Source organism: Aythya ferina (genome assembly GCF_964211825.1).
Source record: "Aythya ferina genome assembly, chromosome: 29".
Classification (NCBI taxonomy): domain Eukaryota; kingdom Metazoa; phylum Chordata; class Aves; order Anseriformes; family Anatidae; genus Aythya; species Aythya ferina.
In genome coordinates this window covers 3,103,252-3,124,519 of record NC_140326.1, presented here as the reverse complement: position 1 = coordinate 3,124,519, position 21,268 = coordinate 3,103,252, and the positions used below count along the sequence as shown (strand labels likewise).

Sequence of the window (21,268 nt, the reverse complement as noted above, 5' to 3'; positions counted from 1 at the left end):
CACCTCCCCCCCGAGGCAGAGCACAGCACCCCGCAGGCGCTCCGGGCAGAGTCCTTTATTGGTACGGGCTAAGGCAGCGACTGGAAGGGGCCCCCCCGGCCGGGAGGGGCGGGGGGTACCCGGGGGCTCCTCACCCCCACGTTAAGGCCACGGGAAATATTGGGGGGGAAGCAGCCCTCGGCCCCCGCCCCCCTCCGGCTGCCCCCAGGGTCAGCGGCAGGACTGGGGGGGGCTCCGGCTGGTGCTCCCCCAGGAGGGGGGGGTCCCGCTGGGCACTACAGCAGGGTGCAGTCCGAGTCCTTCTGCCGCTGTCTCCGCTCCCCGGCTGGCCGCCCCCCTGACTGCGCTCGGCCCTGCGGACAGACGGCGGGGCTGGGGCACAGGAGGGCACGCCGGGGTGCCCCCCCCTCCCTGTGCCCCTGCAGCCCCTCAGGCTGGGGCCGCAGCCCCTGCCCTCTGCCTCCCCTGCCCGCTAGGGCGGGGAAGAAGAGGTGTGAGGAAGGGGGTCCCCGCTACCTGTGCGGGGGCCGGGGCTGGCCGCGGCTGCTGCTGCTGCTGCTGGTACTCCTCCTGCTGCAGCTGGCGGGCCAGCTCCAGGTCACTGAGCGTGGAGGGGCCCTGTCCCTGCTGCTGCTGCAGGGACAGGGCGATCATGTAGTCCTGGGGAAAGGCAGAAAGAGGGGCTCTGTCTAGCTCAGGTGCCACAAATCCCGGTGGCAGGGGAGCTGCAGCACGCCCCGGAGCTGCGAGGGAACGCCAGTCCCCTACCACCACCGCGGGCTGCCCCCTACCTGGTCCACCTGCCTCTGCTCTGGGGGCGCCGCAGCAGCCGCCTCCTTGCCCAGGGCATGGCTGAGGTGGAAGTCAGTGTCACAGAAGCAGCTGTCACCATCCACGTTGTGCAGGCTCTCCCACACCACCCTCTCCTCCTGCAGGAAGCCCTGATCCGTCACCAGCAGGTAGAGGTGGCCCTGGGGAGAGGGGACAGGGACAGTCAGCCTTGCCACCAAAAGGGCAAGCACCCGAGCTCAGAGCCCCCCGGATCCTGCAAGAAGCCACGCAGGTACTGCTGCAGCGGAGCAGGGCAGGGAGCAAAGCCAGGGCACAGCCACACCTTGTGCTTTATCATGGTGCTGAAGTGGTTGTTGCGGAAGAAGACGCTCAGCTCCTCCTCCTTCACAGCAGCCGTGAGCTCACACAGCCCGTGGTACGTCAGCTGGGAGGCCGTGGACTCCAGGAACTGCTCCGCAATCAGCCCTGGGGTGGCAGCGACGTCAGAACAGAGCCGAGGCACCCCAGGGTGCCCACGGCAGGCCGAGGGCTGCCCCAGGGCCCTCACCTTCGGTCACCAGGTTGGAGTCGCAGGAGTGTTTGCAGGTGATGATCTTCTCCACCAGCTGGTTGTAGCTGAGCTTGCCCACAGCCTGCACCACCTCGGGGCTCTGAGGGACAGGACAGTGAGCCCGGGCTGCCAGGCACCCGGCCTCTCCCGCGGCACCCACAGGAGCACAGGAGAGGGCAAGAGGGTGGGAGGATTTAAGCCAGGGAAGTGGCCACCATCTGCATGGGGAGGGAGCTGAGCGTCCCGCCCCGGCTCAGGGAGCACAGCCCCTGCTGCAGCTTCCCTTGGGGACACCAGAGCAGCCAAACCTGCATCACTGTCCCCCAGGGAGAGCAGAGCAGCACCACAGCCAGCCCTGGGCAAGTCTCAGCCGCACACACACCACAAACCCACCCAGCCAGGTGCCAGGACAGCCCGCAGCCTCACCTGCGGGTCCACCAGCCAGCCATGGTAGAGCGGGACGTTGAGGAGGTCGAAAACTATGCACTCAGGTGTGTACTCGAAGTCGGAGACACCTGTGAACCGTACGTTCACATCCAGGCCTGTCGAGAGCTTGGGGAGGACCATCATGGTGTCGTTGACATTCTGCAGGGGGAAACCACGGGTCCTGCTCAGGACACAGGCTGAGCACCCCGCACCCTGCCACCCAGTCCATCACCCCCCAACATGCATGTCAAGGCAGATAAAATCCCAAGAGAAATCGCAGTTCCATTTTGTCAGCTGGGTGACACGCGGCACTCTACCCTCGAGACCCAGCGCAAAAGTCAAATTCCCCCATCCAACCTCGCTCCTCACCTGCTGGAAGTTCAGCTGCAGCCCTTCTGACTTCTCTTGGGGTTTGATGGATAGGATGCAGTCCCCTTGGAAAGAGCAAATGTGGCTGCTCAGTCTGGGGCACCGAGCTCTCCTCCCTGAGGTGGGGGGGCCGAGCACCTGGCCCAACAGCGCACAGAGTCAGCAGAGCTTGGATCCGCACCAGGACTCCCTTGCCCCTTGGTTCCTGCCCTCCCAACCCAACCAAGGTCTGGCCTACAGCTCCTCCTCCTCCACACACTGAGGGAACATCCCTTTGAGGGCTACGCATGGGGAGTGTGATCAGGGGAGAAGTGCAGAGGTATCAGCGGGTGGCAACGTCAGAGATGGACCCAGAGGTGGGGCAGCAGATGGCAAATGCCATCCTTTGCCAGTCCCAGGAGCCTGCAGGGCCAGCAGGGCAGCCACCACTCCCCCCAGTTGCTCCCTGCTCACCCAAATGTGCCATCAGCTCATCTGATGTGACCACCTCCTTCTGCAGGGGCAGCTTCACCTGCAAGCAGAAGAGGACAGTGATGCCTTCCCCTGCACCTCCCCTGTGAGAGCCAGGGCTGCCACCCACTGCCCCAAACCCCCAACTCGGCAGCACAAATCAAACCAAAAGAGGCAGGAAGGGTAAGACACTTCGACCCTCCTTTCCTTTCTCAACATATTATTCTGAAGCCTCCAGCTGGCTCCCCACATGACCCCTGAACTTTCCTCCTAGCACTGCAGGGAGGAAAGGCACCCAGTGCCCCGAACCTCTAGACCCCGTGCCTGTCATCCTGCTCACCTTCCACTGCAAGAAGAGGATGTTCATGATGGCCAGGAGTGGGCAGGGCCCGTTCTCACTCTGGGTGATGATGGGCGTCCGCTCACCCTTCCACGTGATCCACTTCACGCAGTAGAAATCTGGCTCGGGTTCCCGCTCCTGGGCAGGAGGGCGGGCGCTGGGGGGCTCATCCGCCGGCCGCGAGGCTCCCCCAGGGGACACATCACTCTCCCCTGGGGCAGGCGGCCCCTCCTGGGAGTCCTGGGCTTTGCTGTCCTCGCTCTCCTGCTGTTCTTCGGGGGCCTTCTTGTTGCTGGGGCCAAGCGCATCCTCCTCCCCTGGCTGCAGCACCTGGCCTTGCCCACCAGCCTCTTGGCTCTCCTGGCCGACGGCTGGGATGTCCTCCCCTCTGCCAGCCTCCCCCGCACCACGAGGCAGCTGGCAGAGCTCAGAGCTGGTCCCCTGGCACTGGGTACCGTCTCCTGTACTGAGCAGTATTTCCCCCTGCTCTGGCTGCAGCTCCATCCCACCAGCTCAGAGCATGCAGCGGCGATGGGCCCGGTGCCACCTCCCACGGCAGCAGGCTTGGCCACGGAGCTCCCACCAGCCCCAAGGATCCCACGAGGAGGCAGGGGAAAGCTCCTGCCCACAGCACCCAGTTCTGTCCAGTAATGGCTGCGGTGCACAGCTCTACTTTCTTAGGATGCAAAGCTCAGTTATTCCAAGAAAAATCTGTGTGATGAGTCCGAGTCATTCGCCAAGCGTGCAGAGCTTGGATTGCTCTCTGTCACTTCACATTCATTTAGATAATCAAAAATAGTGCTCATCTAAGAAGTCTCTGATGGACTCTGCATGGCAGATTAAAAAAGTCTGATTTCTTAGAGGCCAAGTCCTTCTCCTCGAGGCTGTTTATTCTTCAGGGAGCTTCCCAGCTGTTTCATCAAGTCCGTAGCAGGCACTTTGATGTTCTTGTGGAAGTTTTGGTGCTGTTGGTTTTCTAAATGACTTTAGAAATGCTGCGGCAGCACTTGGTCTGCCACTTATTGATCAGCGTAGAGGCAGACAGAGACAGGGCTGCTGCTCCCTCCAGCTTCAAGTTCAGTTATTCACCACTGGTGAAACGCAATATTCTCCCTGCTCTGCATGCGTGTGTACACGCACACCATGGGTGATTATACCTCTAACTTGCACTTAAAAAAATTAACGACCACATATGTATTTTTATCTGCCTCCTGTTAGCAACTAAAGAGGGGAAAAAAAAAAAGAAACTAAGCTGTGTACTGAAACACTTAACTCACATACTTACACCAGAGTCAGTTTGCTGAAATCCCAGCCAAGACCTGTGGAACAAAGGCAGGCCCAGATAGACTTGAAAATGTGTCTTTCAAGGTCCTATCAACTTGTTTATCCAGTCCTCTCCTTGTTGCTCTGAGGATCGCGGCAGCTCCGAGTGCTTTCCCCCGCACACGCTTCTCTCCTGCCCAGAGGTTACACAAACAGAACAAGGCTGCTCCGTCCTGGCTCCGGCTTGGTCGGGGTTTTTCCACCTGCTGCTCTGCCTGTGCCCGGTTTCCTCCCACGGCCTCTCCTGCACAGGGACCAAAAAGGAAACAAGTTGGAAGAAACAGTGCCTTATCCGACTGCCAGTAATTCAGCTCTGCTCAGCCTCTGAAAAGCCTTGGGCCCGAGAGCATGCATTTTTTGCAGGTGGACGCCCCTGCAGCCCCCCCTCTCCCCCATTTCCACACTGTCTCTCCCCAGCCCTGTCTCACAATACCCTTGCCCCTCCCCACAGCACCAGGGCTGCTCCGGCTGAAGCACACACCTCAGCTGAGTCACCAGGAGATCTCATTATTCCTTAATCTTTATCCTCCTCCCTCCTTTTGCCACACACGCAGCCCTCGCAGCTCTCACCTAAGCTCATGGCTGCAACGAAACCCGACGGGCACTGCAGAGGGACGGGCACTTTTGCAAGCACCTCTATGCCCACGGGGAGCCCAGTGCTCAGCCCTTTGGTGGGCTGGGGCAGGACGCACAACGGGGCTGTCCCCAGACTCTCTGAGAGGGACATGGGGAACGAACGTGAAGCAAACGAATGGGCAAGTGTGGCCTGACCCACATAGCAACAGCACAGGCTGTGCTTGAACGGTTTTGCAATGCTGCTCTGCCAAACATGGAAAAGGTGAAGTAATCACAAATCCAGAAGGCTGTCTCCTTGCGGCGACCTGCACCACCGCGAGCTCCCAGGGGGACGCAGCGAGACCAGCAGAAGGAAACGGCAGCAGCGCGGCTCCGCTGCACGGGGCTTCGCCACCGCTTCTCACAGCCCTGCCAGCAGGCCCCGCAGCAGCAGTGGGGCCAGCGAGCACCACACAGGCACCTCGCGTGGTGTTTGTGCACATCTGTGTTACGGAGCGGAGCCTCCTCCTGGCTCCAGGGTGTCTGGAGAGGAAACTTCCAGGGAAACAAGTAGGAGGGCGAGTTTCAGCAAGCACTGCAGTGCTTCGGCACTGGCTCTGTGCCTCTCCCACCCACTGTCATGGGACAGCAGGAATTCAGAAGTAAAAAGCATCCAAAGACGAGGCGAAATCCCCCCAAAAGCACTGACAAACTCAAAGGCTTGGGTGCAAGCTGCTGACAATCAGAAACTCAGGTTCCAGCCGCAGAAAAGCTTCTCTGAGCAAACCCTTTCTCTCACACCTTTTTCTAGGGTTTTGCTAGCAGCCGCTATTGTAGCTACATCCCTGTGCTGTCACAGCGCGTGCTGGAAAATGCTAGGCTGAATTCACTTCCAAAACGGGGTGAGCAGACAGCAGGACGCTACAGCCCATGGGCTCTTTCCCTAACGTGGCTCTGAGTCATCTTCCAGCATAAATGAGTCCTTGGCTCACCCTCCCTGCACCACGTGCATCTCTGTCGCCAGCCTTTCCCCTTCCCAAAATCAGCCTGGATCCTGCACAAGCTCGCTGCTTTGCTTCACCACGTGCAGAGCAGTCCCTGTAAAGCCACTGTCCCTGCGAGCCCATCGTTCACTTCAACGAGTCCAAGAGCCAGAGCGAGAACTGGCGTGCTGAGCTCGCCAGCCTGTGGTTTCTCTGGGTTCAGAGGCCACTGGCAGCTTTAAATAAAACAAGCTACACTCCTGTAGCCTGTACTCCTTAGGGAGAGGGTGGCTTCGCTGTGTTTGTACCAAAGCCGTGTGATTAGATCCTGCCTTTCCTGGGTGTTATGGCAATAAACACATCGCAGCCCAGGCAGGTTTTCAACAAGAGTGTCCCCTCGCCACCCCCAGCCACGCAGAGCAGCTCTTGCTGCTGGAGCATGCATGGTGGCAGGGCTGGGAACCCAGCTCCACACCAGACCCTGCACCTGGCTTCTGACTCAGTCCTTGCCTCTTTGCCCCAGTTACTGCCTCCCCCCTGCTTTGAAGTACCAATAATTGACCCTCTGGCCTCTGAGTCCCAAAAGCCCCAGGAGAAAAAAAAAAAAAAAAAAAAAAAAAGCAGTCAAGCCCTGGGTGGCTTCGTTATCATGGCCTCACTGTTCTTTTTGTGAGGCCAGAAGCGCTAAAAAGGGATTTTAGCTGCTTCCAGCCTGGCACTCCACATGGTCGCTCTTTGGTTGAAGCATCCCCAAGCTCCCAGGAACAAGGGGATCTTTAGGTTAACTGCCAAAAGCATGGTGTAAGTTTGATCCCAGACTAATCAAAGCTGCAAGGCACTGAGGAAAAAATCCAGCAGGGCTATCTCCAGCCCCCAGGAAGGATTCATCTTCTCTGAGACATTCCCTTCTCTGCCTGCGGATGGGCCAGACCTAACCTCTCCAAGCAAGCAGGGAGGACTAGTGCAGGTAGGTCAGGGCTGTATGTGGGGATTATATGCTACCAGTCCAGCTAAAACATTTAATGGGGTCCTCCTCTGAAAAAAAATAAAAAATAAAATAAAAGAAGGTGCTGTGTAGTGCTGGAAGCAAGCAGTAAGAAGGCTCCTGCATCGAAAGAGCCAGGCATTGTCACTGCAAGAACTGAAGTCACACAGTCCCAAGGGATTTCATTCAGGAAAGAAAATCCAAAAGGAAGGGGAATGGCTTCACCTTGCCCCAAAACAATCACAGAAGTCAGCACTGTGAAGTGCTATAACTATAGTTCTGACCAGCCCTTTGCAGCCCTTCCCACCACGGGGATGGGAACTGCAAGCCCAGCTGCTGAGCCGTGGCTGTCCCTGACTTACACAAAAATGATTCACAGGTAGGAAGCAGAAAAACAGCCCTGTAAATGTACTCATCTCCGGCTGGAGCCACAGCACAAAAACAAAGAGGAATTTAGGCCCAGAGCCAAGAAAGCACTTAAACACACGCTTAGCCCTCAACAGCTGACTGGTCCTGATCGAGGAAGAGCATGGTGCCCAAACCAAAGCACATGCTTAAGTGCTTTGCTGGAGGGAGGCCATGGAAGCAGCCCAGCAGGTGCTGGTCCACACCTCCCCACACACACACCACTGAGGCTTCTTGTAACACACGGCGGGGAGACGGGAGGTGAAACAAGAACAAACGCATGCTCCTGGTGTGGCTGCAAAGACTCACACTCAGAAACATGCTGCCCAGCCCCCCTGGTGACCCACAGCGCCAGCCACAGTTGTCACAGACCCACGGGAAGCCTGGGGCGGTGTCCTACCAGGCACGATGCACCAGCAGGCAGAAAAACCGGCTCCAAAACCCTGGAGCACGCTGAACCACCCCAGCTGCTCTGCGTGGCGGGGACCCTGTGGCAGGCGAGGCACTGGGGGCTCTGGGGAGCCAGGGGTGCAGCCCGTCACCTGCTCCCGGGGGCAGTGGGCCTGACAGCACCTCGAGCTCCTCCTTTTATCACTCGTTTTTTGAAGCACCTCTGATAGCTCCGCAGGAGGAAGGCTGTCGTGCCACCTGTTTGCCAGGAGAAAACCCCAGACCAAACCCACTGGTCAGACCAGCTTTCAGTCCCCAAATCCCTCGGGGTTTCCTGCACCACGAGCATCCAGAACTTGCCAGTCACTCCCCAGCCCCACCGGCGTGGGGCTCGCAGCCCTGGGGACGGCCACCAGGCCAGCCCCGCTCTGCTCCATGCGGCTGGAGCCAGCGTCTTCTCCCTGTACAGCGGCTGGAAGGCACGTCCTGGGAGGAGCTGATGAGGACACCGGGCTTATCAAGCTCGGAAAACAAGGAGGTTGAGGGGCGACCTTGTTGCTCTCTTCGCTTTCTTGCGAAGAGAGGATGTGGAGAGGGAGGTGCTCGCTTTTTCTCCCTAGCACCCTGTGTCAGGATGTATGGGAACACCACCAGATGGAAAGGTTCAGGCTGGGCCGTAGGAAAGAGACACCTTTACCACGACAGGGGCTGGGTGCTGCAACGGGCTTCCCAGGGAGGTCGTTGGTGCCTCCGCGTTCAGGAGGCATCTGCTTAACGTGCTCCACGGCACATTGAGCCCTGGGCTCGTCCCGAGGTACTCAGCAGCTGAACCCAACGCCTCTTGGCGATCACTTCCCGACGCAGCTCTTCTCTCAGTTCATTTCGCATTATCGATTCCTCCGTTCCGCTCACGCCCGACGGGATCCCTTTAATCCCCGGCACTGACGAGCAGATCGCGAGCACGCCCCGGAGCGCAGCCAGCGCCCCGCTCGCTCCCCCAGCCCCTCCCCGCCCCCCAGCCCCAGCCCCAGCCCCTCTCTCACCGTTTTTGTGCCGTTTTCCCCCTTTTCGGCGCCGGAGCGGCCCGCACGCTGCCGGGGCGCCTTCGACGAGGCGGCTGCCGGGAGGGCGGGGGGAGGAAGGAGGGCGGGGGGGGGGAGGGAGCGGCGAAGGAACCACCGCGGGGCCGGGCAGGGCCGGGCCGGGCGAAGGGGACGGGGAAGGGAAGGGAAGGGAAAGGAAAGGAAGGCGGCCGCGGGCCCGCGAGCAGAGCCGGGACCGGGACCGGGCCTCGAGCCTCGGCCTAAGGCGGGCCCGGGGGCGCCCCCCCCCCCCCCCCCCCCCCCCCCCGCGGGGCCGTCCCGTCTGTCCCGGCAGCCTGCGCGGAGCGGCCGCCCCGCCCTCGGGGCCGTACCGGGCTGTACCGGGCCGTACCGGGCCGTGGTGCGGGGGGGGCGCCGGGTCCTCGCGGCCGCCGCCGCCGCAATGGAGCGGTTCGTGGAGGGGCGGCGAGCGGCCCTGCAGGTAGGGGGCACGCGGGGCCGGGGGGGGGACACGGGGGGACCGGGGCAGGCACAGGGGGGGCGTGGGGCCGGGGGGGACACAGGGGGAGCGGCGGCGAGGGCCCCCCGGTCCCTTGCCTGGGAGCCGCCCCGCCCGCGGCCCGGGTACGGCCCCGGCCCCGCCGCGACCCGGCCCAGGGCCCTCTCCTCCTGCCCAGCTGAGAGGCAGAATTTGGGGAGCGTCTCGGGCAGGGGCGATGCACGGAGCAGAGCTAAAGGCAAAGAACAGGGCAGAGTGGAATCGAATCGTTAGGGTTGGAAAAGCCCTCCGAGCTCACCTGGGCCAGCCTTCCCCCTAAACCATGTCACCCCCTGAACCCTGTCCCCAAGCACCAGCCCCAACCTCTCCTTGAGCCCCCCCAGGGACGGGGACTCCCCCACCTCCCCGGGCAACCGTCCCAACGCCTGCCTGCTCTGTCTGAGCAGAAATGGCTCCTCATTGCCCACCTCAACCTCCCCTGACCAAGCCTCTTGCCTGCTGCAGAGTCTGCTGGAAGCCAGCTGCTGCCAGCTGTAGCTGTGAGGTGCTGGGTGTTGGGTGAGGCAGCCAACAGCTCTGGTGCTGAAGGTGTGCATCGAGTCGATGTCCTTCAGGAGCTTTTGGGGATATCGGAGGGGACGCGTGGCCCCGGCAGGGCTGATGTCTCTCACCCTGGCAGGAACACGTCCGGTGCCGCCAAGAGGTGCACGTGGTGATGGGCAATGAGGCCTGCGACCTGGACTCAGCCGTGTCTGCCCTGGCCCTGGCGTATTTCCTGGCAAAGGTGAGGGTGCCTGCGCGCTGCTGGGTGGCCGGGGCCTCGGGGGATGCCTCACTGGGTGCTGAACCCCTTGCAGACCTCCTCGCCACCCAAAGCCGCCTTCATCCCTGTGCTGAACATCCCGCGCTCGGACTTCGCCCTCCGCACGGAGACAACGTTCCTGCTGCGGGAGCAGGGCATTGCGGAAACCGCCCTCATCTTCCGCGATGAGATTGACCTGGCTGGGCTGCACCAGGCTGGGCTGCTGTCCCTGACTCTGGTTGACCACCACGTCCTGCCAAGGTGAGCACCGGGCTGGGACGCGGACACAGCCCACCGCCTCATTTCTCCCATGCTTGAAGGGCTTGATTTTTGGCTCAGGTTGGGTAAAACCTGTCCCCTTCCCTTCTGGGGTATTTTTATGGCAGGAGGAGAGGGGCAGAGGGGCTCTGCTGACAGTGGTGCATGGCAGGTGCACGCCAGAGCTCTCACCATCCCCATCTCACCCACCAGCACTGACGCAGCCCTGGAGGAGGCCGTGGTGGATGTGCTGGACCACCGGCCACTGGAGCGAGTGCCCAGCTGCCAGTTCACAGTGGAGCTGGTGGGCTCCTGCGCCACACTGGTGACAGAACGGATTGCCCAGGGACCCCCAGGCGTGCTGGACCGGGTCACAGCCGCGCTGCTGCACGGTGAGGCCAGGCCCTGTCACCCAGCACGGGGCTCTGATCCCACGCGCTGATGGTCTCCATCCCCCAGGCACCATCCTGCTGGACTCTGTGAACCTGAGCCCTGCGGCTGGCAAGGTGACACCCCGGGACGTGGCATGCATCTCCCTGCTCGAGTCGAGGTTCCCTGAGCTGCCAGCCCACAATACCATCTATGAAGCCCTGCAAGCGGCCAAGTTTGATGTTTCAGGTCTGTACACGTGTGTCACCAGTGCTCAGTGTCTGGGGATAAACAGTTCCCCTGGGGCACCAGGACACATCCAGAGGGCTCATGCTCAGCCCCTCTCACCTGCCAGAGCTGACAACAGAGCAGATGCTGCGGAAGGACCTCAAAACCCTCTCCAATGATGAACTGGTCCTCGCCATCAGTGGTATCTACATAGACCTAGAGGTGAGGCTCAGTGAGGGGAAACTGAGGCACGGGGCAGTTCAGCAGGCACAGCGGGGCAACACCAGCATCTGTCTTCCTCCAGACCTTCCTGCACCGCCCCAACTTGCTGCAGGACCTGGAAGCTTTCTGCCAGGCTCGGGGCTATGCTGGGCTGGTGGCCATGACGGTCTCCTTTAACGAGCGCTACGAGCCCACACGGCAGCTGGCGGTGTACAGCCAGCGCGAGGCCCTGCGGAGCATGGTGAGCAGAGTGGGGACCCCCAAACCCACCCACCCCGAGCAGAAGGCTCTAGTGGGAGAGGATGCATGGAGGGGGGTGTCTTCCACACACATTCACCCCAAAGACCCCCGATTCAGGGGAACGGAGGATCAGAGGTGCCCAGCGTGCCCCAGACACCGTGCTGTGCCTTCCAGGTTTGCCAGGTGCTGGAGGAGGCCACGGCGCCATCCCTGCATCTCCAGCCCCTGCCCAGCCCCTGGTCCTGTGTCAGCGCCTACGCCCAGGGCAACGCGCTGGCTTCACGCAAGAAAGTGCTGCCCATCCTCCGGGCTGCGCTTGGAGGGCTGGGGGCCACGGCGGGGCTGGAGGAGGACACAGCCCCGCCGCCCACCCCCATGAACAGCCTGGTGGATGAGAGCCCACTGGCACAAGCCGTGCCCCCTCTCTGCCCCCAGGCTGTGCTGGAGCGGGTCAGCCGCATGGCTGCCGAGCAGCCCCCTGACCCTGACAAGTGAGGGGTCCCCAGCACCCGCAGTGCCCGCTCGGGGTGCTGCCACGGACGTTGCACCCCCAGCACGGGCGAGCTGCAGCCTCCTCCAGCTGAGCTCTGCTCACTGCTGCAGCCCCCTCCCTGATGCCATTTGCCCCCGCTGTGTGGGAGTCAGCGCCGTGGGGCCCATGAGGAGTGGGGCAGCACTTGGTTAACAAAGTCTCTGGGGTTTTAATAGCTCTTCTCCTCCTGGCCCTTTCTGGGGCCGTGGGGGGCACGAGTGCTTGCTGAGGCCCTGGCTGGATTGCTGGGTGTGGACACAACCGGCTCAGGACTGTTATCCACAATCTGAGGATTAAATTTCCCTCTCCTTCCACTCTTGGCTCCTGGCTCTTCTTCAGGGGGATCCAAGGGCCCACGTACCCAGCACAGGCCTCCTGGAGGCAGAGCCCCTGTTCTTGGGCTGAGCTGGGTTAGGGGAATTCTGGAGAACATTTTGTCCCCAAAAGCCACCCCATGTGTCAGGCACTCAGTGCAGCCAAGCCCCTGCATCCAGCCTGGTGGGAGGGAACCCATCGTGCCTAGGGGCTTTGCCGGCTGCAAATGCAGCTGAACCAGCCGGGGTGAGCCACCCACCACCACTGGAGCCACCCCCCCAGGGCCACCGTTCACAGGGTCCCCAGGGTCTGCCACAAGGGTTCCAGGCCTCTCAGCAGGTGACAGTGATAAGGGTGGCAGCGGTTGGGATAGCCTGGACCTGAGTGAGGAACGGCAGGATGAGGACATCCCCAGGGACAGAGGAAGGTGGGACCGGCACCCCCCAAAGCCGACGCACCTGCCTGGTGCCCCCCCCAGCACCCCTCACCCTGTCTGGGTCCCGCCAGCAGCAGAATGGTGAGGAGATCCTGGCAGCCCGCGGACGCCCGTCTTGGGCCAGCAGAAGGTTTTATTTCAAAGGTGTGTTTTTCCCGGTGAGTTTTCTGTGGGGTTAAAAACTGAATCAAGCATCTGCGCTCGCTTGCAAGCACTGGGCACGCTGCTGGGCTGGGAGAGCCCGGCCCTGCACAGGAGCATCCCTGTGTCACCTGAAGCATGGTGAAGGGGAAACCCTCTGACAGCCAGCCGCAGCTCCCAGCACGTGCTCTTTAATATTTAATCCTGGCGCTATTTGAACTATATACACGTGCGCCTAGATTCAGGAGCCCGAGCCAGTCCCTCTTTCCAGGGGGAGCAGCTGGGTCAGGCCCCGTCCTGCCTCAGACAATGCCGGTCAAAGCCCGGTAGTGATGGCAGAGGCTGCCTAGGTGGTTTTCAAGCTTAAAAAATATCCTAAAAAAGAAGGAAGGCAGAGGTTTGCTGGCGGTGGCGATGCCAGCGGAAGGCTGGAGGAAACACAGGCTCTGTGGCGGTGTCAGAGCTGAGCCGCTGCCTGTGAGACACCAAAATGCTGAGGTCTTTAACGCCGTTCTGGGTCTGCCCCTAAAGCAGAACTGGCCTCGTCCCCATTCCCCAGGAAAACTGAGGAACTGAGGCCAGTGCCAAGAGGGGCCCATGGGAGACACCGGTGCTGTTCAGGTTGTGGAAAAAAGGGAAAGCGGTAGGATTTGGCACATCTTGACTGCGCCTGGCAGCTCCCAGTGCGCTGCAGGTGGGTGGTGGCGTCCTTTGGGCTGCAATCCCAGCTGGGTGCGGGGTGGCCTCGCTCCCTCCCCGTGTCACCATCACCGGCCCAGTGCCTCGGGGAAGGAGGGATTCGTGGGGGACAACCCAGAGCCACCAGGACAGGCACGAGGCTTGGTCTGCATAAGTTACTGCGGGAATAAAGCGCCCGAGGTTGGCTTTTCCTCCGGTGTGGGGATCAGGCAGTTCAAGTCTGGGCTTAAATAGCCAGGAATCTGCAAAGTTCAAGAGATGTTGGGTTACAAAACTGCACAAGCGGTGGAGTGTTAATTAGCTGCAGTGCCTTGGATGGTGACAGCAGGTTGCTGTGGCCACCTGCACGCCTGACTCCCCAAATGGTCACGTACTCACATGCTACAACACCCGGGAGCTGGTCCACTGTCGCTCCCGTCCACCCTTGGACCTCATCTCTTGGACAGCGCCTGTCTGCAGGGATGGGGCAGAGAAGCGTCACCGCCGCTGTGAGACCTGGCACCCACCCGGGACACACCATCACCTCCCAAGCAGAAGGCCCCTACAGACCACCCTGGAGAGCCGTCACCCCAGCCATGAGACCCACCGCCCAGCCACGATCCCCCCAGGCCAGCAGCCCAACCCGGCATGCGGATGGCGTACCATGGGCAGGCCTTCGCCCGCAGCCATGTCTCCGGAGCCGATGTGTGTCAGGTGCACGAAGTTCATGGGCTCGCCGATCATGGAGCGATCAATCCGTCTCCTCCTCTTCTTCTGCAGGGGGATGAAGGCCATCAGTCCCCTGGCACCCCCGGCTCTGCAACACCAAGCTCCCCACCCCCGGCCCGCAGCTACTCACTGGCTGTGGCTTCTCTACAACGCAGCAGCCCAGCTTGTGCCAGAAGTCACTCATGTTGGCGGCGCCTTCCAGCTTCCCTCCCGCAGGGGACTGTGCCAGCTCAGAGACCCCTGAGCGCTCTCACTCCATGGGGATGGGCAGGGGGGGCCCACGGCACCTGCTCAGGGTGGCCAAGATGGCAGAGAGGTACCTGGGGGGGTGACGGAGGAGGGGAGAAGGATTTGTCCGCAAGTCACAGCTCAGTGGGGGACACGAGATGGTGGTGTCAGGGACGGGGGGGCAGGATCAGTCCCTGGCTGACAGCTGCTGCCAGGTGATGTGGCAGAGTGGGGAAACTGAGGCACGGTGTGGAAAGGAGCTGCGAGCTTGAAGGGGGAAGAACCACAGTCCTGCCCCCCCCCTACAAACCAACTCTTCAACCCTCAGAGCAGAGACCCACAGGCATCACGAAGGAACCTGGAGGAGCTGCCCCGTGGCCAGGCTGAGATCTGTCCCCTGTGCCCCCCCCGGCGCAGGATGCACGTGGGGATGCTGCGGGGGGGTACGGGGAGCCGCTGCAAATCCCAGCCCCTGAGCAAGGCAGCTATAAATATCCGCAGCCCTTCCGAAAAGGGGCCGGAGGTTGAGCTCTTCCGCTTCAGCTCCAAGAGCAGACGGCGGGGGAGGGGGGGGGGGGGGGGGGGACACAGCACGGATAATACAGCAAAACGGCCCCGGGAAGAGGGGCAGAACTGGGGGGGGGTTTGTGTGGGAGGGGGCCACGGACCCACTCCCCAGGAGCAGCCGGCGGCGGCCGAGCGAGGCCGAAGGCCGCAGGAGCGAAAGCGAAGCCTCCGGGCCCAGGGCGGGGGCAGCCCGCAGGGAGCCCCCCCCCCCGCAGCTCCCCAGCCCCGGGGGGGGCCGCCCCCAGCCCCAAGCCCAAGGCGGGGGTCCCTGGTGCCGGGGGAGAGGCCCCCAGTGAAGGGGGGGGGGGGGCTCAGCCTCCCCGCGGGGTGCCCGGGGCCGCCCCCGCCGTGAGCTGGGCCCGGTCTCGGCCCGCACAGGGGGTGGGGGGCACCGGGAGGCACCGGGGGGGGGGGGGGGGGGGAAGCCGCCCGGAGCCGCCCCGGGGCGCTGGGCCGCAGCGGGGCCGGGCCGGGCCGGGCCTCCCCCCCCCCAGCTCCCCGGGGGTGCCCCCCTGCTGCGTTGGGGGAGGGCTGGGGGGGGGGGACCCCGGGGGCCGCACCCCAGCTCCGGTACCGGATCCTCACCCCACCCCCCGCCCCCGCCGCTTTTTTTTCGGGGGGGGCTTCCGCAGGGTCTCCCCCCCCCCCCCATCCATCCCCCCCGTCCCCCGCGGGGCCGTGGTCCCGGCAGCAGCCCCGTTACCTGCGCTCGGTGCCGCTGCGGGGTCCCGGGGCGGTGCCGGTTCCCGGAGCCCGGCTCGGAGAGGCCCCGGCGGCTGCAGGACGCGGCGCTCCCCCAGCGCCCGGCACGGCCCGGCCCAGCCCGGAGCACAGCTCCCACCCTGGACGGCGGCAGCATTGCAGGAGCCGGGGGCGGGGGGGGGGGGGCACGAGGAACGGGGCGGGGGGAACCGGGAGGGGACCGGGAGGGGACCGGAGAGCTCCTGGGGGCCGCTTCTGGGGCTCAGCGGTGCCTGGGGGGCTCTGGGGGTGCTGCTGGGATGGGGGGGGCCGGGACTGGGGGTGCCCCGTGAAGCCGCGGGGCCCCCGACCGGGGCTCAGTGCAGCCGGGGGGCACCGCCAGGGCCGGGGGTCCTGAGCCCCGGCGGCTGTGGGGGGCTCAGTGGGGAGCAGGGCTCGGGGTCCCGCTGCACCCCGGGGGTCCGTTTGCCAGCCCTGAGCCCCCCCTTTTTTTCCACGGATGCCCCTCGAGGGAGCAAAGCCCTGGAAGCCCCCCCGGGCTGGCCCGGGCACCGCATCGCGTCCACACCGGGCTCCTCAGCCTGCACGGTGCCCGCTGCCCCCGCAGCCCCCCCGGGCCAAATCCCGCAGGGGCCGGGGTCCCGGCCGGGTGCCCCCAGCTGCGTTGGAAGCGGCCCCTCCAACCCGCCCTAGACAGGGGCCAGGGTTCGGTGCGAACGGCCGCTTGCCTCCTTTCGCACCCATTTCCAGCCCGCGGGCCGGTTTGGGACAAAACCCTGACATTTTGCATCTCGTGCCACCACCGGCAGCACTGCAAAACCCTGGGTGGGACACGGGCACCCCCGGGCCCCCATCCCACGCTCACCTGCAAGCTGCCAGCCCGCAGCCCTCGCTCTGGGGGTGCCGGGCACCCCCTCGCCTCATGCACAGAACCTCAGCCGGGGGGGGGGGGGGCTGCAAACCGGGGCGCTGCCCCCCCCCCAGGCCATGAGCTGGTGGCCACAGGGCTGGGCCGTGGCAGGTGGGCCATGTCCCCGCCGCACGCCCAGCGTATCCCCAGCCGCCTCCTGCGCCTCCGCCACCGCCTCCGCGTCCGTCCGTCCGCATCCGTCCGTCCATCCCAGCGCGGGTGGGGGCTGCTGACTCATCTGCCCACGGCCCCCCCACGGCGGGCGCTGCGAGGGGCTGCATTGCAGACCCGGGCGCGCCAGCAGACAAAAGCGACGCTGCGGTGCGGTGCGGCTGTCGGCACAAAGAGCGGCCGGCCTCCAGCCCTCCTTCCCCGTGCAGGTAGGGACGGCAGCAAAGGGCTGGGGGTGCTGGAAGGGCGCGGGTGGGGACCCCAGGATTTTTGGGGTGAGCAGCGGGGATGAGGCGAAGGGCAGCGCTGAGCACGCTGCGCCCACCCACCCGACTTTTCTGGACAACACACGGTGCGGGGGGCTTATCTCGCATCCATTGCCCTTTTCAGAGCAGATTTTGTGATTTTGATTGCTCTTCCGTCACCTCCCTTCGGGGCTTTAAGCCCGTTGTCCACGCTGCTGCTGTCACCGCAAAATAGCAGGGGCAGGAGGCGCCCGGAGATGTTCCCATTGAGGAGGAGGCTATTTAAAACCACTGCGGCTCACCTTCCTCGGGGGTGACACAGGAGCCTTTCATAGCCTCCGAGTTCGATGGGGGAGCTTAAATTTAGCAGGCAGTCGCCCCTTGCTGCAGGGCTGGGCCGGGGGGGGGCTGGGTTCGAGGTACGCCTGAGTCATTCTGCAGGATTCAGGGCATAAAATGGGAGCACGGGTGGGAGCAGGAGGCTCCTTCAGGTCAGCCGGTGGGTTTGAACCCTTCGGGGGGGGGTTGGCTGTGCACCCCCAGGGTACGGCAATGCCTTCGGCTTTGTGCGCAGGGAAGGGGCGAGACCCTTTTGTCAGAAAGGGCTCCTCTCGGGTCCTGGCTCCTGTCCCTGCTGCGGGAATGGATGGGGGGGGCAGCCCCTCCTTGCCCCAAAAAGTCTCCGTTTTTTCCTGTCCCCCCCCCCACCTTGCCAAAACACCCAAGGTGCCAGGTGGGGATTCCCTGGGGAATTCCTATGCTTAGGACGGGCTCCCCTCCCCATCAGGTTGATTCTGGGGTGGGATTTGGCCAACACCACAGCACCCGTGAGTGTTGGCAGCTTTGGGGCGGCCACCCCAGGGCGTTCCTCCTCCTCTCCCCCCTTCGCAGCCTGACGATGCTGGACACCATCAGCAACCAGTACGACTCCTTCATCTACTGGAGGATGCCGATCCCGCGGCTGGAGCTGGCGGAGCTGGAGGGGCTGGGGCTGGGCGAGGGGCCCCTCTACGCGCCCCGCGCCAAGCTCCCGGGGCCGCGGGAGGCGGCTGCCCAGGGCAGCTCTGCCGAGGAGGACAGCCTGCTGCCCTTCAACAGCTTCAACTTCTGGAGAGCTCCCATCGCCAGCATCAGCTCCTTCGATTTCGACCTCATCTGACGTCCTCCCCTCACCCCCCTCCCTCCTCCCCGCTAGGCATGCCAGGGTTTGGTTTCGTTGGTTCTGTCCGGTGTCGTTTCTTTGTCTCTGGGCGCTTTTCAGCGTTGCTGTCGAACCCCACAGCTCGCCCCGGCCCTGCTGGCGGGTGGCAGCATCCTCTCTGCCAAGCCTCGGCCTCGCCTTGTGCCTCCTCGCTCCACTTCTTCCTTCGGAAAGCATCGCAGCGGAGCAAGCCTGGGGCAAGCAGGAACCACTGCGTGGCTTCCAGCAGGAGCCTGGGCCTGACGCCGGGTTGGCTTTGGGGTCAGCTTTCGCATGCCTGCTCCGTGGGCCCAGGTTTATTTCTCAGTGCCATCTTGAAGCGGGGAAAAAAAAATCACAAATCCTGAATCACTTTGGCTTTTACGCATTTTTATTTTCCAAGATTGTTTTCTGGGAGAGCTAACATGAAGGCTCTGTCTTTTTGGATGTGCTTTTGGGGTTCGATGTGGTTCCACGGGGCATTTTGTGAAATTGTAGCGGATCCTGGTGAAGTAGTGATGTGGAACATCCCCAAATTGTCTTAAGAGTTCAGGGGCAGGTGGCCAGAGGCAGCCCGAGTGCTGAAAAGGCACCAAAAAGAGGCAAATATTGGCAAAATCATGCTCTCCATTATGGAGAGCTGGTCTCCTGTCACTTCCAGGAATTACCCATCCTGCTGGCAGAGGTGAAAAATGTAAATTCCCCTGTGCAAAGCTGTGTGATTTCTGTGCTCCAAGCTGTGAAAACCACAGGAGAGGTATTTAAAATAAAATGGTTTAAAAACGTACACAGTCCCGCGGACACTTAAAAACCCAGGTAGACTGGAATCGAGTTCTGTGAGTAATTTGCCATTAAATTGTTTTAAGTCTTTCCTGTGAGCTGATAACTGAAACAATAACATGTAGCCTTGGACAAAACTTTTTTTTTGTTTTTTGTTTGTTTGTTTGTTTTTGTTTGTTTTTGTTTTTTTTTTGGATGCTGGAAATTGGAAAGAATGCTAAATTAGAGGCCTATTGCTGGGTCCCCTGCACCTGGCAGAACTGTTTACATCAATATTGTATGGGTGCAAGAGGGCTTGTAGGAACAAGTTTTTCTGTTTCCCCGGGACATTTGACTATTTTGACACCATCTCCCCCCAAAAAATCAAACTTGAAGAAAAGCTTTGGAAATCACCTATGAAATGAATCTGTGAAAAAGTAAGTTTATTCTTTAGGCTGGAACAAAATATTTTTTCAACTTACAGCGATCATCGTTGATTTCGAGATTTGTGCACAGGCGCACACGTTCGTATATATATGAGTGCAATGAAAAAGGCCTTTGAAACTGAGAATGGGAACACCCCTCTCTAAGGAGCGTGCAGCAGAACATTCACCACTGGGGGGTTGCTCCACTCCAGTGCTTATTCTTTCTTCCAAACAAAACGTCAGCACGATGTACCAGTTTCCCTCAAATACCTGCACTTTGAGCAAGCCCCGCTTTCTCCTGGCAAAAGGTCTCCTCAGCCCGGCTCCAACGTGTGACCCGTGGGTGTTGGCATGAGCCAGGCTGCGAGCTGGCTAACAGCTTTTGGACACTCGGGTTTTGGACCAGGAGTTTAGGGGCATGTGTCGGGGAGGAGGAAGACACGCGGGTGCTGGCCAGGACCATCTTACAGCCCAAGCAGCCAAAAGCCCGCTGTGATCGCTGCAGGGAGGGCACACCCTGGTGGAGAGGCAGGCTTGGCAGCTGTGTGCTCAGCGCACCTTGAACAGGCGCCAAGAAGAGAAAGAAACCCTCTAAAAACATAAAATAAACATCAAAATCACATGGCGCTCTCGTACGATGATCCCAAGAGCAAAACAGCAGTGAGGAGAAACTCCCGGAATTTCTCCAGGACGTGGCACCGTGTCTTCAAAGCCCATAAGACTGCCTAGAAATGTGCACTTATGTTCCCCACCAAGCTGTCCTGCTCAAGCCCACGTACTCCGTAAGCATGGGGCAGATAAACAAGTGCCTGTCTGTCCCTGATAACCCGTACTGGGTGCTGAGTTTGAGCAAAGACAGCCGTGGTGCACAGCACAGCAGGGTCAAGTCTGGCAGCAACCAAAAGCAGGGAACGTTTCACCTCTAGCCCCGACAGCATCCATGCTGTACCAAACGAGTCTGGTCCAGCAAACGGCTCCCACGCGAGACCTGGCGTTTGTGTCCAGCCTTCTGTAATGCCCAATTTGTGTCTTATATCCATCTGAAAGAAACAGAATCAAATAAAAAGTACAAGGCAGGTAACACCTGATTTGCCTTCACAAGCCAATGTTTTCTGACCTCTACCTGCTGTACTCACCCACCACTTGCCCTTGATTACCCCCATGGAAGTATATTTGGTTTTGTTTTTCAATATTTCAAAGTGCCCTGGTTTACCCCAAGGCCCCAGACTGTAAACAGTTGCTGTACCTGGCAATCTGTCACCGCTGCTTTACTATGCTGCCTTTAACAACTGTTAATAAAGGCTGAACGTCCTCTTGTGTGAGTGTTGCATCAGGGTTTGATCCTTTCCGATCCAGCAGTTCATGGCGGGAGCCAAGCAGGGCGTTTTCAGACACGGTGCTTTTGCTGTGCCTTTAAATGCCTGGCATTCCTTAGCCTCTCAGAACAAAAGATTTTAGCTTTTTCTACAGCTCTACATAAAATAATCTTTTTTCCTCTGTTTCACAGAAATGGGGAAACATGAAACAAAGCATCTTTGCAAATGCAGTGGATTGCTCGACCCATCCTGGCTGTTATTTGGGGAGTTTAAGTTCAGAAAATATAAATTTGTAAACTAATGGATTACTTTACTTTTACCCTGGACTCCAGTCTCTCTCTCCTCACATTGGAGCAGCTCCACTGGTTTGTTCCCATCAATGCCCTCTGCTCCTTAAGGCTTTTTCCTCCTGAAGCCTTTTTAATTCATTACATTTCCAGATCACCTCCAGTATTCAGACACTTACACTGTAAATCATTAATTCAGGTAAAACATAACATTTTGCTAAATCTGGACACAGACGGGAACAGACACAAGTGCAAAGTAGATGCAAAATGCTGCTTGGCGTGGATGTTTTGTGCTGAGCCTTGCACAAAACACTGGGCAGGGAGACCGGGGCCATGCAGCTGGGTAAATGCTGATAGGGACAGCTTTGAGCTGGCTGATTACAGCGGTAAAAAATCATCCTGCCTCCTCTACAGACCA

At 61.0% G+C, this 21,268-nt stretch overlaps 4 protein-coding genes across 6 annotated transcripts; 2 read left to right on the top strand and 2 right to left on the bottom strand.

Annotated features, from left to right (window-relative positions):
• Positions 1–40: 40 nt before the first annotated feature.
• MINDY1 (MINDY lysine 48 deubiquitinase 1) lies at positions 41–8,864 on the bottom strand. Of its 2 annotated transcripts, XM_084500729.1 has the most exons (10): positions 8,612–8,864; positions 2,928–4,494; positions 2,591–2,648; positions 2,138–2,202; positions 1,769–1,927; positions 1,340–1,442; positions 1,115–1,257; positions 792–971; positions 517–660; positions 41–353 (listed from the first exon to the last, which is right to left on the bottom strand). In XM_084500729.1, the coding sequence occupies exons 2-10, from the start codon at positions 3,429–3,431 to the stop codon at positions 276–278; spliced, it is 1,434 nt and encodes a 477-aa protein (XP_084356855.1). In that variant the 5' UTR covers positions 3,432–4,494; positions 8,612–8,864; the 3' UTR covers positions 41–275. The 2 variants fall into 2 exon arrangements, with proteins under 2 accessions (XP_084356855.1, XP_084356856.1); XM_084500730.1 differs by lacking the exons at positions 1,115–1,257; positions 1,340–1,442.
• Positions 8,865–8,910: 46 nt separating this feature from the next.
• PRUNE1 (prune exopolyphosphatase 1) lies at positions 8,911–12,075 on the top strand. The gene is made up of 8 exons (XM_084500731.1): positions 8,911–9,092; positions 9,790–9,894; positions 9,968–10,173; positions 10,384–10,562; positions 10,630–10,788; positions 10,895–10,989; positions 11,072–11,230; positions 11,404–12,075. The coding sequence occupies exons 1-8, from the start codon at positions 9,054–9,056 to the stop codon at positions 11,722–11,724; spliced, it is 1,263 nt and encodes a 420-aa protein (XP_084356857.1). The 5' UTR covers positions 8,911–9,053; the 3' UTR covers positions 11,725–12,075.
• Positions 12,076–12,610: 535 nt separating this feature from the next.
• CDC42SE1 (CDC42 small effector 1) lies at positions 12,611–15,695 on the bottom strand. Of its 2 annotated transcripts, XM_084500733.1 has the most exons (5): positions 15,559–15,695; positions 14,191–14,380; positions 13,995–14,105; positions 13,731–13,805; positions 12,611–13,594 (listed from the first exon to the last, which is right to left on the bottom strand). In XM_084500733.1, exons 2-4 carry the CDS (start codon positions 14,242–14,244, stop codon positions 13,734–13,736), a joined length of 237 nt encoding a protein of 78 aa, XP_084356859.1. In that variant the 5' UTR covers positions 14,245–14,380; positions 15,559–15,695; the 3' UTR covers positions 12,611–13,594; positions 13,731–13,733. The 2 variants fall into 2 exon arrangements, with proteins under 2 accessions (XP_084356859.1, XP_084356858.1); XM_084500732.1 differs by lacking the exon at positions 13,731–13,805.
• Positions 15,696–16,632: 937 nt separating this feature from the next.
• MLLT11 (MLLT11 transcription factor 7 cofactor) lies at positions 16,633–20,569 on the top strand. Its single transcript, XM_084500728.1, has 2 exons — positions 16,633–16,847; positions 17,775–20,569. The coding sequence occupies exon 2, from the start codon at positions 17,782–17,784 to the stop codon at positions 18,040–18,042; it is 261 nt and encodes an 86-aa protein (XP_084356854.1). The 5' UTR covers positions 16,633–16,847; positions 17,775–17,781; the 3' UTR covers positions 18,043–20,569.
• Positions 20,570–21,268: the final 699 nt, after the last annotated feature.

Excerpts from the sequence above, each read along its gene's own strand:
- PRUNE1 (XM_084500731.1), top strand. The coding sequence starts at position 9,054 with ATGGAGCGGTTCGTGGAGGGGCGGCGAGCGGCCCTGCAG. Across the intron at positions 9,093-9,789 it reads GGCGGCGAGCGGCCCTGCAG|GAACACGTCCGGTGCCGCCA; the intron begins GTAGGGGGCACG and ends TCACCCTGGCAG. Across the intron at positions 10,563-10,629 it reads CACAGCCGCGCTGCTGCACG|GCACCATCCTGCTGGACTCT; the intron begins GTGAGGCCAGGC and ends TCCATCCCCCAG.
- MINDY1 (XM_084500729.1), bottom strand. The coding sequence starts at position 3,431 with ATGGAGCTGCAGCCAGAGCAGGGGGAAATACTGCTCAGTACAGGAGAC. Across the intron at positions 2,203-2,590 it reads TGAGCTGATGGCACATTTGG|GGGACTGCATCCTATCCATC; the intron begins GTGAGCAGGGAG and ends GCTCTTTCCAAG. Across the intron at positions 1,258-1,339 it reads CTCCAACCTGGTGACCGAAG|GGCTGATTGCGGAGCAGTTC; the intron begins GTGAGGGCCCTG and ends CTGCCACCCCAG.
- CDC42SE1 (XM_084500732.1), bottom strand. The coding sequence starts at position 14,244 with ATGAGTGACTTCTGGCACAAGCTGGGCTGCTGCGTTGTAGAGAAGCCA. Across the intron at positions 14,106-14,190 it reads TTGTAGAGAAGCCACAGCCA|AAGAAGAGGAGGAGACGGAT; the intron begins GTGAGTAGCTGC and ends ATCCCCCTGCAG. Across the intron at positions 13,595-13,994 it reads CGGGCGAAGGCCTGCCCATG|ATTCCTGGCTATTTAAGCCC; the intron begins GTACGCCATCCG and ends TGAACTTTGCAG.
- MLLT11 (XM_084500728.1), top strand. The coding sequence starts at position 17,782 with ATGCTGGACACCATCAGCAACCAGTACGACTCCTTCATCTACTGGAGG.